The sequence below is a fragment of the Anguilla rostrata genome, chromosome 14 (genome assembly GCF_018555375.3).
Source record: "Anguilla rostrata isolate EN2019 chromosome 14, ASM1855537v3, whole genome shotgun sequence".
NCBI classification, from domain to species: Eukaryota; Metazoa; Chordata; class Actinopteri; order Anguilliformes; family Anguillidae; genus Anguilla; species Anguilla rostrata.
In genome coordinates, this window is record NC_057946.1 from 365,001 (window position 1) to 385,141 (window position 20,141).

Genomic DNA, 20,141 nt, shown 5'->3' on the forward strand with positions numbered 1-20,141 from the left:
GCGGTTAAAAAGCTCCTCCACGCACCTTTAAGACGAACGTGTTCCTGTTGTCAGGCATCTCCAGGTGACTGCAGCGACGGAGCTCTGTGATGTCACAGCACCTCACTGTCAGCTGGGGCCTGCAGCCCTGGGAGATCAGAAAGACTGCTCAAGCTCCAGAACATCGGCCCTAGGACCAGTGCTCTCACTCTGAGAAGTTTTATATGAGACAATTCCTACTTACATTTTCATCAAATTCGTTTTTTTTTCTTTCTTTTTAAAGGGTGGTTCTAGGAGAACTTAAAATCCAGGAAAAGCTTTTTTTAACCACCCAAGCATTCAAGGTCTGGGCAGTGTCTGAACCAGTGCACTTGCCTACTGTGCATACATACTTAATAAATTTCCCAGCATCCTTCAGCAACAATTGGACAGACCAATCCCAAAGCCTGGGTGCGGAGAAGCAAGCCTGTGACACTTGGAAACCGGAGTATCTGCAGTGATTATCGGGGAAAGATGGCCGACTTATCGCTGTAACAAAAGACACGGCTAACACTTCACCTTCATCGCGCACTTCATCACTAAATTATGAATTTTGCTCTCATAAAGAGACAGATATTCTAAAGAATGACATTTCTTTTTAATTTCTATTAAAGCCCCAAGTTTTCTGAAGGCTGTCTGTTCTTAAACTCAAACCTTCTATTTCAAAGTTGTTCACTTCCTCTTTAGAAAATTCTATTTCATTCTCAATATCTCCCTTCCTGTCTTCCTACTATTTTAATCACAACCAGTCAGAACCCTCCCACCCCCCCACCCTGATAGTCTACCGAGAAAAGAGCACAGATGAATAAGCCTTACTGTCCTGTGTTAGCAGTTCAGAAGTTTTTAAAGCAAGCATTTGATGATACAAAAAAATGCCTTTTAAAGACCAGTAAAATACCAGCCATTGCAGCAACCCTATATTTCTAGAAGTCTTGTGAAACCATTAAGCTAAGTGGGTTAATTTATCGCAGTTTCCTTTAGAAAGATTCTATATAAGAAAAGAGGACCTGGAGAAATGACAGTGCTAAAATTGTAAGGAGGAAACTAAAAATATAAGAACTCATTGGATAAAGCAGCCTGGCGGGTTTGGGCAGCAGATTTATCTGTCGTGCTGGTGTGGTACACACAGCCTATCTTTAAAGTTTGCACTTCCGTGTTCTGAATTCTCTCTTGCCCTAAAATTATCAGTGAGCAGACAGCTTCCTCTTTCTGCGAGATGACCCGGGCCAACGTGCTCTTATGGTTTGCTGACAATATTTACCATGCAACAGATGCCTCGGTACTGTCAAAACTGCTCATCCAACTTTTACTTATAGCAAAATCATCTAAAAGATTTGTGACAGATTCTTTATGACCAGTTATGAGCACAGTTCCATTCTGTAGGGAGGTGTAGTCAGATCCCTGCAAATATGTTCCCCAGTCTCAAAAAACAACACAGAAGACTACACATCTTTATCAAGGCTGTGAATAATGTTGCAGGACGTGCTATATGCTAATGGGACCTCCAGCTGTTGCAAATACAATAACAATGGCTGTCTATATACAGCCTCGTATCAAACAGACTAAAGACTAGACTCAATCTACGTTTGCCATATTATGACCTGTTGTGAGCACAGTTTCTGTTATGAATGTATTATGAGCAGTTATGAGTACAGTCTGTTATGAGCGCATTATGAGCAGTTATGAGCACAGATTGTTATGAATGTATTCTGAGCAGTTGTGAGCACAGTCTCTGCTATGAATGTATTATGAGCAGCCATGCGCACAGTCTCTACTATGAACGTATTATGAGCAGTTATGAGCGCAATCTGTTATGAACATATTATGAGCAGGTATGAGCACAGTTTGTTATGAATGTATTATGAGCAGCTATGAGCACAGTTTCTGTTATGAATGTATTATGAGCAGTTATGAGTACAGTCTGTTATGAACGTATTATGAGCAGTTATGAGCACAGTTTGTTATGAATGTATTATGAGCAGCTATGAGCACAGTCTCTGCTATGAATGTATTATGAGCAGTTATGAGCGCAGTCTATAGTATGAATTGTACCCACCTTTGGCGGGTCAAACAGCTGCAACTGGTAGAGCTGTCCCAGCATGCCGTGGGGGTCTCTCCACAGCAGCAGTCTGCAGCGCTGCCAGTCCGCACGGGAGTCCGCCACGCCGTCCCGCACCAGCAGGTACCTGAGGAGGCCCTCCCTGCAGTCGGCAGGCACCTCCGGCCCACTCGGGGGCCGCTGCAGACGGAACCTGCAGGCCAGCCGGTCCAGCCAGCGGCCCGCTGGGGGGGGGGTTTGGGCCAGTCCGTCGCCCCCGAGACCGGCGTGCCGCCCAGACCCCCGCAAGCACTTCTTCAGGAGCCCACGCGTGCCACGGCGGATCTGTGCCACGGACAGGGGCAATACGCACCCCGGGGAACCCCGGGACGGGGGCAGGATGCGGGACGAGGGCAAGATGCACCCCGGGCCAGCCCGAGACGGGGCGGGGAGGAGCGGGTTGGGGCACCAGCACTCAGTGGCTGGGCGGCTCCAGATTCCCCCTCCCCGGGCACACAGGGCGCCCTCCTGGCTGTGCTCACCAAGCAGCGCTCCAACATGGCGGCCAGCGCGGTCAGCGGGGGGGCGTTCCAGGGGCAGGCGCCGACCCAGCGGCATTGTGGGAACTAAAGGCTCCACCTTCGAAGCCAAAAGCGCCAAAAGAGCCTGTGGGCCAGGCCGCTCCGAATACCGACAACCCTGCACCCCGGGAAAAGACATCATCTGCCAACCACCCCGCACGGGGGGAGGCGGGGCCAGTGCTGGGGGCGGAGCCAGTGGGTCCAGTGCTGGGGGCGGGGTCAGCGGTGCGGGTGGAGCCAGCAGTGGGGGTGAAGCCAGTGCTGGGGGCGGGGTCAGCGGTGGGGGTGGGGCTAGCAGTGGGGGTGGGACCAGTGCTGGGGGCAAGGCCAGTGGGTCCAGTGCAGGGCGGGGTCAGTGCTGGGGGCGGAGCCAGAGGTGGGGGCGGGGTCAGCGGTGGGGGTGGGACCAGAGCTGGGGGCAGAGCCAGTGGGTCCAGTGCTGGGGCCGGGATCAGCAGTGGGGGCGGGGATGGGGGCGGGGTCAGGGGCGGGTGTTCCTTGGCCACCTCGCTGCAGAAGTACTGCTGGAACAGGCTGCTGAAGAGCCTGGAGAAGCTGTCCGCGGGCACCGTGTCCTGCCACGGCTGCTCACTGGCGAAGTGGCGGTACCGGGCGGCCAGGTGGCGCGCCACGGCGAGGGCGTGAAGCTCACAGAACTCGCCCCAGCTCTGCAGCGGTCGGCCGGGAGGGACCGCTGCCCCCTGCTGGACAGCGCTGCCATTCATCACAAGAGCCAGAGACACCTGAGGGTCAGTGGCAGCAGGAAGAGGGGAGGCCAAAATTACACCTCTGACTCAAAAGAAACAGGGAAAAAGAACAGAAAAAACAAAGTGGCGACAGTGAGTCAATGCTGAGATTTCCCTGGGTTCTGATTGGCCGGATCAGCACTAGTCACACCCAAAACTCACATCTGGTGCAGTTCTGTGCATGCACTGTATGTTCATGAGAGCTCGTAACTACTGTTAATGTCCATCCCTTGTAAGAGCTCTCTGGTGAGAGATGGGGAAAGGGGTGTAAGGATGCCGGGAAAACCAACGTTCTTTTCCTGAAATTCTTCACAGCTGTCAATTGTTTTCTTTTCTTAAAACAACTTCCAGTGGAAAAAGCCAGGACTGATTCAGCAGCATACTTGAAACCCACAGGATTACTCATAAGTCTCCCTTTGTTTTATAAGCTCTTTATCACTTTAAGACAGGTCCTCTCAATCCTGGTCCTGAAGGCCACAGGGCCGGCCGGTTTTCACTGCAACATGGGCATTAATTCAGCATCTAAACTTGTCTACTACAGTCTGCTCACCCCTCCGGGTGTCTGGGGTCACAACTGGACGCTGCTTTCAAGGTGAAAGCAAAACCAGAGAACTGAGTGTCTCTCCAGGACCAGGAGAGGGGACCCATGCTTCAGAGACATCCATTCTGGTTATCGCAGAGGGAAGGCATTGCTTTTGAATATATCAGGCAACATATTATTCAAATATATATATATATATTTAAATATTACACTTATTGCCATTTTATTCTAAGTGGGGTGTTTCTTACGGCGCAGTGGTTTGTTACTTTCAGAGCTTCGTTCGGTAGCCTGCATGTAGTTAGCACTGTAAAAGCCGCCTATAGCCAACGCTTTTGTATTTTAAAAGAATTATCCTGAGTTTAGTCCTGGCAAATGAGGAGGCGTTGTTTTATTTAGCCTAATGTGATTGATATGACATAAGCTGTAAAGGGCAACGCTTTTTTCAGTAGGCTATAGTCTACTGACCACCAGCACACAGAACAACTGAACTAAAATATTTCCTATACAATCAACCGCAGCTAGACATAGCTGTAGACATAGCTATGTCATTATATATGGCGTCACCAAAAAAGACTCATTCCCAAAATCTTTCAAAAAAAATCAGTAGCGAAATATCTATAAAGTTGTGACGTTTCAACGCACCGTTCCCATGCTCATTTTGTCTCGCGCGCCCCCCTGAAGGCGCAGCAGCAAGCTTACGGTAATACGACCACAGTAGCTTGCATTCCGGGCAAAACAAACCGGGGTCCCAAGAAATAAACGACAAGACACTTTCCCCAGTCAACTTAAGAAATCTGTCTCACATAACAGCCACAACACTAAATCGGTTTCAGTTAGCAGACGTTAAAACGACTTTACCTGCTTTCTTCAAGACCCGTTATTTTCTCTCCCATGTTAGCGGTGTTCAACAAATTTTCGCAAAGTTTCAGGAAGGAAACTAAGGCGCGGAAAATGCTTAGGTAACTCATCAATTCCGCTGCCAAATGTTCCATGAATACCCCATTGTATGCTTCTTAGAAACAATAAGGAGGGTTTAGACGTCATTTATCAAGGAGAATATCCGCCTTTCAAAAAGACCATAACATTATATAGCCTAGTCTGTTGCCGTAAAACAACTTTTTCCCCCAGGTATAGCACTTCCATACAGGCTGCTTCCAGAGTAGTGCGCTGACAGAGCCGTAACACGCTGGCCTGCTGATATGTAGCATTGTTTTGTAGATCTGCTGCTGACGTGCTTAGTCCTTAATGCACTTAATGTGCATCACTTTCTTTCGCCTATATCTGCTTAAACGGATGCTGTGCCAGATCATTACCCTTACAAAGCCAGTGGTTTCGATGAATGGAAGATTTACAGTCCCCTTCGAAAAAGGAGTTGGCTACATATGTTTATTTCTCAACGTATAATTAATTACATCACGTTTATTAGGGGTCCAAGCAGCGAAGCCGGTGGAACCCTATTGTATCTGTTACATTATTATTATTTTTATTTTTTTCCCGCTAAATGTGTCTGGGGCTCAGCAATCATAAGTCCTAGAGCAACCAAATTTGGTTGGTGATATCCTATGCCCCCCCCCCCCCCCCCCCACCCCCACTGCTCAGGCACTACAAATCACCTATGTCGGCCAGATGGTGGCACTATAACAAACGGTCATACTTTAAAAGGCCATAACTCCCACACCATAAGTCAGATCAACACAAAACTTTATCGACTGATGCATCTGTATGTGTATCTTCAAAAAACGATGTCAGCTAGGTCTATCAGCAAACATATGGCTTAGCTATGCCCAGAAGTCCTCAATAATAATAGTATTTTCCAAGAAATTACGAAATATCGTTGACAACGTTTTCGTCAGGTTCAGCGTCTGCTACCACAGAGTGAATGTGTAAGTGAATGCGATGATGAGAAAATCTTCGGTTACTCTGATCTATAAAACGCTATTCCAAAAGCAAAATTAGACATGTTATACATTGTTAGAAAGCTTATACTCTCACCGACTGAATAAATGAAGTCTCAATCAAGCCAGGCTGTACTGAAAAGGGAAACAACGCCGCAAACAACACGTGTGGTATTACACACAGCTATTTTGCAAGGTACCCTAGCGTCACAAATGCACGTATATTTCACAGACAGATTGTCCAAGACAAATGACCACTCAGTCTCAAAAGGGACATCTCTACTTGTAAAACCAATGGTAAGGTTGTATTTTTATTCTATATTTATTCCCAGATATTGACTGTAGAATGACATGGTACCCATTCTTCTTATTGTAAAACTTGACTGCGCTCCCTTTTGTTATGTCACTTCCGTGTTTGGTGGTTTTTGTTTTGTTTTGTTTTTTTTAAGATGCTGAAGTAAAATTCTCTCACAAAACGACTCCAGAAGTCACGGTAGCGGACACTCAGTATATATTTTTTAATGAAAATCTAGTTCCTACATCATTTTCCTACACATTGATTCACTGGGGTCTCCAACCTGCAATATACTCTTTAATAACGACGTTCTTGGAGACTCAATGGGGGAAAATTGCCCAACTGTGGTCTCTACTGGAGTGCTGATTGGATAGTTGAAAATGCCTTGAACGATTGGCTCTCCATACCGGATGCGTAAAAACAGTGCCAAAAGTCTGTATGTGTAACTTGCTTCAGTTGCATGTAGAGGGAGTGTTGCCAAATGTTTAACCATTGGTTAAACATTTGAACCACATGGAGACAGATTCAGTGTGTCATCTGTAACTAGTGACAGGCAGACAACGTAGTTCCGGCAAACTGATGTGTCTTCATTAAAACAATGCAACACGGCGCAACTCACTTCCGCAGACACATTTTAGCTGGTACCACCTGCGCATGCGTCCTACTAAACTAAGCACCATCTGCGCATGCGCCCCCCAAAACATCCCTGAAAGGTCGTCCGTGAGTGAGTGAGTGACCACAATTTGCCATGCATAGCCCACAGTTCCTGCACGCCGTGGGAAAATGTAGGCTATTGCTGATTTTATGTAGTTGGTCTATACATATTAATAATTAAATTGAAACATTGCACGACTGTTTTTCCATTACATTTGTTGTCTAAAATCTCCAGGAAACTCACCTTTCACCTGTTATATGAATCCTCCTCTGGTAGCCATGTTCACAACTAAAAATTAATGCCAAAAGAAGGAAACTGATATTTAGAATTTCGGAATGGATTTTGTGATATCAAAGGTAAAGAAGCGAATGACAGAATACGCACACCAGAACAAAGACACTGATGGAACGAAAATGACAAAAAAACAAGCAAAAATATCTGTGAATGGTTGTGAGCGGAGGCAGTTCAAGAGTTTGGGGGAAAAAAAGACCGGAGTACAGTGCAACTCTATAACTCGCCATATAAATTCCTTTTGCGCAACCACTGAAATTTTTCAGAAGGGGGCAGACTTGAACCCAAAAACAAATAACACCGCAGCAGCAGCATCTCTGTACTGTAGATCACGGGTTTTCAACCAGTCCTGGGGCTATCAAGTATATGCTAATTCCCGTTCCAACCACACGTGCATCCTTGAATTATAAGAAGCTGCTAATTGCTCTTGATTAGACGTTGCTTGTGGTTATTGAGCGACACACATTTCAGAAATAGGTTTGCATGCCATGAAGGCTAGTTACCCACATTCACATCGCAGGACTTTGAATCAACTATTGCTGTCCTTTTCTGTAATGTGTCATACACGGAATGATTTCTTTAGAATGAGATTATTGTTTTTGAATAGAATAACAGGTGACCTTTCTGGGGTCCTAACTTCAGACAGTGTGGGTATCTAATCGTTGAAACCAAACCATTTGTGGAAAATAAAAAATTCAAAAAGAAAAAATGGCGAAGAGCCAAACCTGCAATGTGTTAAAATTTGTTTAAGGATAAAAGTTAGGGAAGAAATTAACTGGTGTGCGTCTTCATGTGAAATGGCTGCCATGTGTCACCTGTCGGAGCTACAAATTGTAATAGTGATTTGCAAAGTGTAAAGGGGCATTTTATGAGCAGTCAGGATGTTGGTTTAACATCTCATCTGAAGGACAGATGACAAAGCAGAGATATGAAAACTCACATCACAAAATACTGAAATAGGAAAAAGGAAATGTTCCTCCCAAGTCTTCTAATCCCCACCCACAAGACAAATATTTTTCTTTTAGAGACTTAGGGGCAGTTCGAGACCATGTGGACACCAGCAGGTCTTCTGGACCCAAGATCCGAGGCATTTTGTTAAACTACTTAAAGACCTGCTGGAAAGATTGAATCCATTCAGGTGTACAATCATAATATTTATATTATACAGTATATTTGCACAGATACATAGTCTTTATTCAGGCAGTTACAATTTATTGCCTATGGTGCAGGATGCTTCCACATTAATGAAATATAATGCTTTTTCTGATATGTTAGGAACAATGCACAGCCTCTGCTGCAGAGCAGGAAGCACAGCTCCTCGTACGTCCCTTCAGCTCAGTGGCAGGGTGACCAAATGTTCCGCATTTCAGCTTTTTTTCATGTCTTGACTTGATTCTAAGAAGATCTTGACCAGGCCTGTTTCTGTGGGACCATATTTCCCCAGGGTTTCTGACTATAAGTTCCATTACTGTAGGCTTGCAGTGCATTGTGTACACAGCCCTCCAGGGTGTCTGTTCACCCTGCTTATGGGGAAACAAAGACAGGAAATTATGACAGTAGTCTGCATAGTCTGCGCAACCCCATACATATACTCAAAACTGGGGGAGGAGTTGAGCCATAAGTAGTGATCTCACAGGGTCACCCATGGCACTTCAAAATGAGACGTACAGCTAACTGCTGAAAAAATCCGTCAGTACATATATGCAATTACTATATATAAATTTTATAAGAAAAAATCACAGTTAACCAACAATGAAACAAGACTTTATTAAACATTTCCCAATTTCATATTTTAACTCCTGCTACATGTTTTTGTAAAGATTGTCTTGTGGGACATGATGGTAAAGTCTTCAAAATTGATTTCAAAATTTTTACTCTTGATCTCTTTGTTTACCTCAACCCCACAAGAGAAAGAAACAAAAGAAAGTTTCTCATATGAATCATTGCTCATGTTGATCAGACCTATGCAAACACCTACACCACAAGACTGCAATGCCCACAAGAAAAAATAGCTCAAAGGACAGGGGTGGAGTCAGCCAGGTGTACAGGTGACATGCATACCTGCCCTCCCATTTCACTCTGCACACCCACTGACTGTTGCCATGACGAGGTGGCATTCACCACCCACCCCTCCCCAATGCCCTCCAAGACTTCTGTGGTACTATTAGCCAATAGGATCAATGCTCCAGGGAATTCCTCCACAACCCCCTTTGCTAATAGTAAGTAAATGTTTTCTCATACTGTCCACAAAACTAAAAATAAAGTCACTGTTTAAATCTTTAAAGTAAAAATACAGTCTCCCTAGCCTTTGAAGCACTAATGATAAGTTATTCAGTCATCTATTAACTGGTTGTTTTTGGATGCAAAATAGATTTTAGGTTTAAAATTTGATGTAGAGACTACTGACTGGGGAGTCCTGGGGGTAGGGTCATTTAAGGGAGTACAAAAGACACAAAAGGGTTAAGCCCCGCCCCCCGCACCCTTCCGGAACACTCTCTCACATTCACCACTTCCTGTTTCAGCAGCTTCACATCAAATGAGCTGTCACCCAAACCTTATCTTATCTGCATTCAAAAAGACCATGTCACAGGAATCAGCACTTTTCAACTCACATGTGGTTCCTTAAAATGCATTAGTTGCATGTTTCTATTTTTACTCTATTTTAGAAGTTTCATATTTTATTTTTGGTGTAGAAAACCTGGGGCTCACTTGGAGCCAGCCAGATTATAGGCCTTCTCTCTCATAAAAAAAGCCAGAGAATTCCTGAGCTGGGAAAGAATGAGCATGTGACCTGTTTTCTGGCTCTGAAATTCCTAAAGTCAGGGAGGTGGCGGTAGCCTGTGCGTCAAACCTTTGATGCCAGTAGCACAGACAGACGCTTTCTGACCTCACCCAGAGTGTGATGACCGTGTGATTTAGGTTCTTCCAGCAGAGTCTAAATTTCCATCCCTCAAAAACATAATTTTTCAGAGAAACTACTGGTGTTGTGTAAACATTTGTTGGTGAAAATACTGCTGTTGTGTGAACGTTTCTAAAAGAAAAGTACTGCCGTTGTGTGAACTTTTGTCAAGGAAAAGTACTGGTGTTGTGTGAACATTTGTCAAGGAAAAGTACTGGTGTTCTGTGAATGTTTGTCAGACCAGTCAATAGAGGAAGAGAGAGGGGGAGAGAGAAGGAGGAAGGGGGAGGAGCCTAATTGAGACAGACAGCAGGGGGAAGCTGGGAGAATGGGTGTGTGTTAGAGGAGGAGGGGGTGAGGTTTGGGGTGGGACTCTGTGGTAACCTGTGTGAGTACACGGTCCCGGCTGTCGGGGGAGTCTCTTCGGTCCCAGGGACTGCAGTACAGACGGGGAAAGAGTCCCAGAGCCGGAGACAGCCCATGGCCAGAACTGTCCCCAAGGTGAGCCAGAGCATTAGCCTCTTTCTCTTTATTTCTCTTTCTTTCGCTCTCTCTCTCTCTTTCACTCGCTCTTTCGCTCTCTTTTCATTTGCACTTTCACTCGCTCTTTCACGCTCTCTTTCTCTCTATTTCTCTCAGTGTAGCGTCTGCTGGCTGAGTCACTCGCTGCTGTGGTGTTCTGCGTGTGGCGGCAAAATTCAGCAGCCCTGCAAATCGGCTGCATCTCGATCTGGGGTAGGGATCTAAACAGCAGTGTGTGTGCGTGCGTGTGCATGTGCGTGTATGTGTGTGTGTATGTGCGTGTGTGTGTGTGTGCATGTGTGTGTGTGTGTGTATGTGTGTGTGTGTGTGTGTGTGTGTGTGTGTGTGTGCATGTGTGTGTGTGTATGTGCGTGTGTGTGTGTGTGTGTGTGTGTGTGTGTGTGTGTGTGTGTGTGTGTGCATATGCATGTGCATGTGTGTGTGTGTGTGCATGCGTGTGTGTGTGTGCATGTGCGTGTGTGTACATATGTGTGTATATGTGTGTGGACGTGTGTGTGTGCGTGTGTGTGTGCGTGTGTGCATGTGTGTGTGTGTCTGTGCGTATATGTGTATGCATGTGTGTGTAAGCGTGCATGTGTGTATGCACGTGTGTATGTGTGTGTGTGTACATGCGTGGTCTGACAGGGAGGCAGTGTTCTCTGAGCCAGAGGCCCTGAGGACGAGACAGAGCAGAATTTCAGGAATGCTGAATCTGCAGGGACGCTCGCACAGCGCTTTGTCAGAGCACGTACTGTGTATCCTTAGTGTTCAGCAGCTACCTGTGATCTAGTGTTCCGCACGCACCTGTGATCCTAGTGTTCCGACGACCTGTGATCCTTAGTGTTCCGCACGCTACCTGTGATCCTTAGTGTTCCGCACGCTACCTGTGATCCTTAGTGTTCCGCACGCTACCTGTGATCCTTAGTGTTCCGCACGCTACCTGTGATCCTTAGTGTTCCGCACGCTACCTGTGATCCTTAGTGTTCCGCACGCTACCTGTGAGCTCTACTGTTCCGCACACTACCTGTGATCCTTAGTGTTCCGCAGTACCTGTGGTCCTTAGTGTTCCGCACACTACCTGTGATCCTTAGTGTTCCGCACGCTACCTGTGAGCTCTACTGTTCCGCACACTACCTGTGATCCTTAATGTTCTGCAGTACCAGTGGTCCTTAGTGTTCCGCACGCTACCTGTGATCCTTAATGTTCCGCACGCTACCTGTGATCTTTATTGTTCCGCACGCTACTTGTGATCTTTATTGTTCCGCACGCTACCTGTGATCTTTATTGTTCTGCAGTACCTGTGGTCCTTAGTGTTCCGCACGCTACCTGTGAGCTCTACTGTTCTGCAGGCTACCTGTGAGCCGTACGGTTCCGCACGCTACCTGTGATCTCTGCTCTAGCATTACTTTCCTGTTACACTGTTCGGTGTGCTACCTCTGCTATTTGTGAAGGCTTTGGCTGTTTTTATATAGCTTAATTCGTCTGGCTTGTGGTTCAGCCCTTTTCTCATTCTGAGGGTCCACTGCTCATAGTTTCTGGTCACACAAAGAGAGAACTGAGTCTGTACATGAGAGTGCGCTGTATGCAGGTTGGGCTCTCTTATTTCAGTGCACATTCAGGCTCTTGGCTGATTGTAGAGAGTGCTATTTTTTAAATGTCAACTATTCATGAGTCACAAGTGTTGCTTACCGGTATTTTTTGTTTACACTTCTACAAACACAAAGACACACACACTCATACATGCACACACACACACGCACACGTACATGCACACACACATGTATACACATACACACACACACACCCACACAAATAAACACACAAACACCTACACACATTTATTTTATCTATTTAGAAGTACACATGGATGCACACACAAAAGCGCACAACAGACACATACACAAATACTGAGACACAGATACCCACACACATGCATGCACACACACACGCACACACACACATACACAGGAACATTGCCGGGATGGGGGCATTATATTGCCCATGGCTTTTTGGTGAATGCCTCAACTTGTCCCTGCAGCTCCTCTCTGCTTCCTCAGCATTGTAAACTATCATGGACTCTATGTGACACACATATTACATTACATTTTATTTGGCAGATGCTTTTGTCCAAAGCGATATACAATAAGTGCGCACCGAAAGTTGTTGGAACAACTACAGAACACTGGTCAAATAAGGTAAAGATCAGCAGAGTATCAGCATAGCCATGAACATCAAGTCTAGTCCAAGATGAGTAAGCATAGGCTAAGTCAGTTATGGCAATTCATAAACCCACAAGTGAGGCATGATTACAAGAGATATGATAAAGCACTACAACAACAAGATGCAGATACAAGTGCAACATGAAAGTGCTAGAAGGTCATATAGAGACCCACAGTGATGGTAAACTATAATAGGGTGTACGTGACGCACATATACCCAACTTATAGGGACCCTCAGTGTGTACGCAGATTTTCAGCTATATCCCCAGCCAATGGGAAGCAAAAGATAATGTTCTTCAATCTGATTGTTCAAACTGTTTTCATAAATGTTTATTCAAGCGAATTCTATCTCCCATCTGCAAAGCCAGGCACGAAAAGAATGTGTGTAGATGAAGATTATGTCCTTATTCTCAAGAACAGGAACTGTGAATATTAGCTAGTTTTTCTTTACAGTGAACCTATAATTCTACTACATTTAACCACATATTTGTTTAAAAACATAAACCAATGATGATTTTTCCCTGCCTTGTACAGATAGTACCATATCAGGTTTTGAAACATATTATGTATGTAAAATATGTTTTAATAATTGGATTGAAGACTTTTGCCTTGCAAACTGCAACAGACAAAGAAATCTTTGGTATACATGAGCAGGGGTGCCATATGGGGGTGAGGGGGTGGGAATGATGATTCTAAGCGCAAATAAGATTTTAAGTCTCATTAAAAGACAGACTTTACTTGTAACTAGACTTTTTTTAAAAAAGACTATGCCATGACCATGTCCCCGTCTGGGCCCTCAGATGGAGCAGCAGGATGGGGCGGGGAGCCCCGAGGACAGCCAGGAGGAAGAGGAGGAGCAGGCAGCACCCCATGTGAGCTTCTCTCAGTTCTCCTCCAAGCTCACGGCCATGATGCGAATCCGCAACAAGTACCTGGCGCTGAAGAGGCGGCGGGCGGAGATGGCGGCTAGCCTGGCGTCCCAAGGGGCTGTCCCGCCACGCTCCACCAGCCCCAAGATCTTCACCTTCGACGGCGTGATGACTGGCAGCCTGGCCTTCCCGCGAAAGAGGAAGAAGAGGAAGAAGAGGCGGGTCCTCTACCCTAGCGGCTATAAGCCGCAGACCAGGCCCGCCAAGGAGAGGAGCCGCGCAAAGAGCTGCCTGCTCCTGCTCATGTTCATCGTCTTCCTGCAGGTCTACAATGCCATCGAGAACCTGGACGACCACCTGCTCAGGTACGACCTGGAGGGGCTGGAGAAGACCGTGAAGCGGGAGGTGTTTGGCCAGCGGGAGGCCGGTGAGCAGCTGCTGGAGCACCTGGGGGACTACCTGTCCACCTACGTCCACAACAAGCCCCTGGTCCTGTCCCTGCACGGCCCCACAGGGGTGGGGAAGAGCCACCTGGGCCGCATCCTGGCACGCCACTTCCGCTCGGTCCTCGGCGAGCAGCTGGTCCTGCAGTACTTTGCACTCCACCACTGCCCCCTGGAGGGGGAGGCCCAGAACTGCGCCCAGGACCTGTCCCACAGCGTGTCCCAAACGCTGATGCTGGCCGAGGAGGAGGAGAAGATTCCCGTCTTCATCTTCGATGAGGTGGAGTTCATGCACCGGCCGCTCCTGGATGTGCTCCACCACCTCTCCCGCCCGGGCCAATCCGCCGAGTTCCTCAACGCCATCTACGTGCTCATCGGGAACCTCGGCCACGAGGAGATCACCAAGTTCATCCTGCACAACTCCTCCAGCGAGGCCTCCATGGGCCAGGCCAGGCTGGGCCAGGACTTTAGGCCAGTGCTGCGAAGCGCCCTGGAGAAGCACCACCCCCTGTGGGGCGAGGCGGAGACTGAGCTGGTGCCCCTCGCCCTGCTGGAGAAGAGCCACGTCATGGACTGCTTCCTGGACGAAATGACGCGGGAGGGCTTCTACCCCGACCACGCCCACATCGAGCGCCTGGCGGCGGAGATCGCTTACCACTCTGTGGGGCAGAGGCAGTTTTCCCAGACAGGGTGCAAGCACGTGGTGGCCAAAGTCAACCTACTGTGAGACCTCTTAATGAAGGTGTGTGAAGAAGGCAAATGTGTGCGTATGCCTGTGCATGTGTGTGCGTGTCTACAACACTATTACTGCACCACTAAACATTCCGGATAGGGATTACTCCACCACTAAACACTCCGGACAGGGATTACTGCCCCACTACCTACTCCACACAGGGATTACTCCACCGCTACCCACTCCGGACAGGGATTACTCCACCGCTACCCACTCCGGACAGGGATTACTGCCCCACTACCCACTCCACACAGGGATTACTCCACCGCTACCCACTCCGGACAGGGATTACTCCACCGCTACCCACTCCAGATAGGGAAGTCACTAGATTCCCACTGAGCCACCTCAAAATGGGGGAGCTGTCATGGCAACCAGAGACAGGGTGAGATAGGGGAGCCCTGTGCTTGCAGGGGTCTCTAAATGTGCTGGGGGAGGGAGAACATGACAAGGCTTTTCATTTCCAGATCCATAAGAACAAAATTTTACTGCGCTATACAAGTGTATGAAACACAGCTGTAAAAACATCTGACCTACCTTCAGACTTTCTAAACCTAATACACACTGATGAATGTGTGATTGCATGAAGAATTACAGTATTACTGCTATTTGGTAAATGGTAAATGGACTGCATTTTATATAGAGCTTTTATCCAAAGCGCTTTACAATTGATGCCTCTCATTCACCCATTCACACACACACTCACACACCAGTGGTGAAAGGCTGCCATGAAAGGTACCAATCAGCTCGTTGGGAGCAATTAGGGGTTAGGTGTCTTGCTCAGGGACACTTCGACATGCCCAGGGCAACCCTCCGACTGCCAGACAACCTTACCTCCTGAGCTATGTCCCCCCTATTTCCATAACAAAACAGTTACATCGCTATAGTGTGCACTGGCTGCTGCCAGTGTTTGGACACGACCAGCTGTTGCCATGTGTCTGGGTGATTGACAGTTCTTGACTATTGCTGTATGCTCATGTGAAGGATTGATTTTCTGTTGCTATGGCTGATTAGAAGCTGTTGCTTTACGAGAAATGAGTGCCTGACAGCACTGTGTGTTGAGGAGATTTGCAGCCTGTTCTGAAAACTGTGTGCTTCCAAGAAAGGAAACAACAGGAGCCACATCTTCAAATCACCAGGACTTCAAGCTTTCAGAAAACCCAGTGTGGATAGCCTGTCTGACTTTAGCGTGATTGTGTAGTGATCACCGTAAACAGCATTCTCCTGTGAAACACACGGGCAACCTGCTGACCTTTTCACACCAGAGCCAGACAGGAGTCGGATCAACCAGCAGGGGTCGCTGGTGAGTGACGAGACTTGGTCATCCTGGCCAAATTAATGTGTCAACTCGAGTGGCCAGCCGTAGTCAACACAAGTACGATCCGGATTCCATACTAGACTGTGGTTGGCTGGCTACTGGAACAGTGCCTTTAAGATTGTCACTTTGGAAAGGGCGTATGAATGAAATTGATTAAACTTTGTGTTTCAAGATAATTGCAATTTTTTTGTCAACATTCGTTCTAGCTGATATGTTTTAAGTGATGCAGTATTAGCCATTAAATATCTGCAGTTTGTCAGTGGCAATATCACAGCAGAGCAGATAAATGGATTCATGCTGGCTGTGGCATTCACTGAGAGAGGAATGGTAACCGACGCTTGTAGTATCCGTATACACTGACCCCACAGGCTGACCCACACACTTTTAATGTGTATCCCTTCAGCCAGTGAAAAATGTGAGTTTACCACCTTTACAAATCTTTACTGTCGACAGTTAGGCAGTCTAAGTTCATTGCATCTGGCATTAGGACTTATGCGCAGCTACAACACAAAATGTTATTGCAACATTTTCACAATACTGTAATGTTAGAATTCTTATATTGAGATGTGCTTTAAATTTATATATGTAACTAGTTACAGGTTTTTTCCCAAACAGAGACTATTAACTATTTGTGAATTAAAGAATCCAGCAGTACAACTCTAGCCACAGATGGCAAAATATTTTGTTTGCTTCTAAACATTTAAACTTCCTGCATTCTTCCTTAATGACTTGTGTTCTTAATAGAAAAACAGCCTGAAATGGCGGCTGAATCAGAAGCTGCACCTGATTAAAAAAAGGCAGCGCCTGAACTGGATGAGCCCCCCGCACCTCATCCATAGGGGTTCTGTAATTTGTAAAAATAAATATATATGTATATAAGGTCATTCAAGGGGCGTTGGTGGCTCAGTGGTAGAGCTCCCGCCTGCCACGCCGGCGGCCCGGGTTCGTATCCTGGCCAATGCCCCAAAACCCAGCCACTGGGGACGCGCAAGCCAGTGCATTCTCAGTGCCGGTCCCAAGCCCGAATAAATGGGAGGGAAGGAAGGTGTCAGGAAGGGCATCTGAAAGAGTCAGACTTTTTAATGAAGTTCCTTCTTCCTCTTTTGTTTTTTTTGTGCCCTTGTCTAGAATCAGTCATGGGTGGAGAGAGGGTCAAAATGACTCTGCAGTTATTTTTCTCTTTTGTTGCACTATGGAGAAAAAGAAAATAAATCCAGTGAAAGGTGAGATTTGCATGCAGTGGGGATGAAGTTCATTCAGAACTGCGACTGAAACAACAGCGTACTTCCCTCTTAGGCGCAAGCCCATCCTTTTGTGTCTGTGAAGCTGATGCAACAGACTGATGCAACCCTTCCTACACAAACACGCAAGACCCGCCAGCCACCCACTAGCCACCCACTAGCTGCCTGCTCGCAGTCTGCCAGCAGCACAGCTGTCTGAGGGGGGCCTGCTAATCCCCACTGTGCCACTGGCCAGCTCACACAGGGCAGTCCGGATGACACCAGCTGTTAAAGGATGCAAAACAGCTGGAGAATCTTCTGCCTCTGGTGAACTGCTGTAGTGCTGCTGTAGTTTTGCTGTAGGGCTGCTGTAGGGCTTGTAGTGCTGCTGTAGTTTTGCTGTAGTGCTGCTGTAGGGCTTGTAGTGCTGCTGTAGTGCTGTAGTTTTGCTGTAGGGCTGCTGTAGTGCTGCTGTAGGGCTGCTGTTGTTTTGCTGTAGTGCTGTTGTAGGGCTTGTAGTGCTGCTGTAGTTTTGCTGTAGGACTAGCGTTGGCACTGTAGTACCGTGTTATAGTGCTGCCAGTCTGATATTTTCTTGCATGTTGGGTTGATTAGGGGCAATTTCCAAAACAGAAAAACTGAAAAACCTCCTTGCTGTGTTTTATTGGTCACATTGGAACTTGAGTGTGCGACTCTCAGATTTCTTAATATTTATGCTCTGCTAGTCTGCATCTTCCTCACTTTTGGGTGTGCGCCATTTTGGGTATATACAAAACGGAAAAACACAAAATTTCCCTTTTCGACCCAAAGTGTGACTAAACCCATTCAGCTGCAGCATTCATTAACCTCTAATTCATCATTTAGCACATGTGCAGTCTAACAGCGCTAACTCCAGATCAAAGGCTATATTAACAAATAACCTCTACAATTTAGCCATGTGATAGACAGTTTAGCCAATGTCACTTAAAAAATGAAGATTACAATCAACCACGATGGTGCATGCCTAAAGACTTAAAGGGAGTGAAGAGTTAATTTTCTAAAGGCATTATAAACATGTTAAAGTGCTGTTTTATATGAAGTGAAATTTAATATACCCCATATTTACCTTTTTTTATTTATTACTTATAAGCTTACCAGATATACATCCTGGAAAAACATTTTGAGTGAGAAGATGGAAGATCAGGTGGAAGGACTAATACTTGACTATGACCTTTATGGGAAACACCCCATTATTATAACCTGCAAACTGCAGGACGGACCTGTGGGACAGACCTGTGGGACTTTGCTGGACGCGCTTTTTCAGAGTGAGAAATGTCACACAGAGGCGTCAGTTCTTCCTCCCCACCAGAGGCAGCTCTCTCCTGAGCCAAAACAATACCATGAGCTCACTTCCTCCCTCCACACAGCTGTCCGATTGTGAAATAAACATCCATTTAGGTCCTTCAGCCCTGATCCTGGAGAGCTACAGGCTCTCTGCAGATTGTAATTTTAATCTTAAAATCAGCAAGTAATATAGACAGGTAAGATAGACAACAGCTTCAACTGATGAATTGGCGGCAGTGTAGCATTATGGGTAAAGAACTGGTCTTGTAACCTAAAGGTCACAGCTTCAGCTGGGTAGGACCCTGCCGTTGTACCCTAGAGCAAGGTGCTTAACCTGCATTGCTTCAGTATATATCCAGCTGTATGAATGGATGCAGTGTAAATGCTGTGTAAAAAGGTGTGTAAAGTCACTCTGGATTCTTAAGAGCGTCTGCTAAATGCCTATAATGTAATGTAATGTGTATAAATTCAGTGCACGTTTTTCCTGTAAATGTTGCCCAAATGGAATATTAAGTATGAAGACAATTGTATAAAATGAATTGAGTAATTTTATGATAATTTCATGTGTGTAATTTTACACATCAATCACAAAAGTTTGCCTTTTTCTAATGAAAAGATACTCAAATGTGAATTTTATAATATACTGTATGTGTACATTTATGCAAAAATCTGTAATAGATGTGAAGTTATTTTTAGTAATGAATCTTTGTATCAATGTAAAATGGAGTACAGTAATGTTAAATGGAGTAAAATATGGAGTAAAATATTAATAAAACTGAAAATGCAGTCTCATAATGGAGGATTAGCATGCTACAGTATATTTCCTGTATAGGTTATGTACACAATGTATTTCTGTGTAAGAAGTACCCTCTGTGGTGAGAAAAAGAGACAATTATATTAGTGACTGTTTTTGCTAACTGCACTCAGAATAAAATAATCAAACCTTGTTGTATAAATATGCTCTAAAGATAAAATCTAAACCTGAAGAGGCGATGATATAAGGATAAGGTAAAACATGAACCTGAAGAAGGTTTGATTAATTTATTCTGAGTTTATGGTTTGGCAAAAGGACAAAAAGCATAACATAGTTGGCTCTTATTTCTTGTAACAACCCACACCTTTACAAAGAAACACATTGTGCAGGTGTTTGGGCTGGTGTTGATAATGAGCATTCCATCACTGCCAAGCCTAAAGGCTTCGCTCCACACAGCCAAATACAAGGACTGGTTGAAAGCAGTGAGCTACTGAGAGCCTTGCATTAGCTCCGCCCACTCACGGTCCATCACCACCTGCACACCTACCAAAACAAGCATCCTTCCCAGCATGCACAGCTGCCTATATCCAAACAAGCATCCATGCCAGCATGCACAGCTGCCTACATGCAAACAAGCATCCATCCAAGCATGCACAGCTGCCTATATGCAAACAAGCATCCATCCCAGCATTCAGCTGCCTACATGCAACAGCTATCCATCCACATGCACAGCTGCCTATTCAACACATCCATCCCAATTCACAGCTGCCTACTGCAACAAGCT

General features: G+C 46.0%; 2 protein-coding genes, 1 long non-coding RNA gene and 1 other non-coding gene across 5 annotated transcripts in view; 3 read left to right on the forward strand and 1 right to left on the reverse strand.

Annotated features, from left to right (window-relative positions):
- Positions 1 to 5,231, reverse strand: part of LOC135239864 (SH2B adapter protein 3-like) — an 11,063-nt gene extending 5,832 nt beyond the window's left edge. Inside the window, 4 exon segments of the mRNA XM_064308851.1 lie at positions 26 to 127; positions 2,075 to 2,632; positions 2,634 to 3,426; positions 4,783 to 5,231. Of these exon segments, the coding sequence (XP_064164921.1) occupies positions 26 to 127; positions 2,075 to 2,632; positions 2,634 to 3,426; positions 4,783 to 4,817 (1,488 nt within the window). The 5' untranslated portion in view covers positions 4,818 to 5,231.
- A 5,099-nt stretch (positions 5,232 to 10,330) lies between these two features.
- tor4aa (torsin family 4, member Aa) lies at positions 10,331 to 16,236 on the forward strand. Of its 2 annotated transcripts, XM_064307916.1 has the most exons (3): positions 10,332 to 10,460; positions 10,599 to 10,694; positions 13,501 to 16,236. In XM_064307916.1, exons 1-3 carry the CDS (start codon positions 10,440 to 10,442, stop codon positions 14,737 to 14,739), a joined length of 1,356 nt encoding a protein of 451 aa, XP_064163986.1. In that variant the 5' UTR covers positions 10,332 to 10,439; the 3' UTR covers positions 14,740 to 16,236. The 2 variants fall into 2 exon arrangements, with proteins under 2 accessions (XP_064163987.1, XP_064163986.1); XM_064307917.1 differs by lacking the exon at positions 10,599 to 10,694 and having other exon boundaries at positions 10,331 to 10,460.
- Positions 16,237 to 16,952: 716 nt separating this feature from the next.
- trnag-gcc (transfer RNA glycine (anticodon GCC)) lies at positions 16,953 to 17,023 on the forward strand. Its single transcript has one exon. It is a non-coding gene; the product is annotated as a tRNA-Gly (tRNA).
- A 99-nt stretch (positions 17,024 to 17,122) lies between these two features.
- On the forward strand, positions 17,123 to 19,408 carry LOC135239329 (uncharacterized). Its single transcript, XR_010325339.1, has 2 exons — positions 17,123 to 17,936; positions 17,980 to 19,408. It is a non-coding gene; the product is annotated as an uncharacterized LOC135239329 (long non-coding RNA).
- The last annotated feature ends 733 nt before the right edge of the window (positions 19,409 to 20,141 follow it).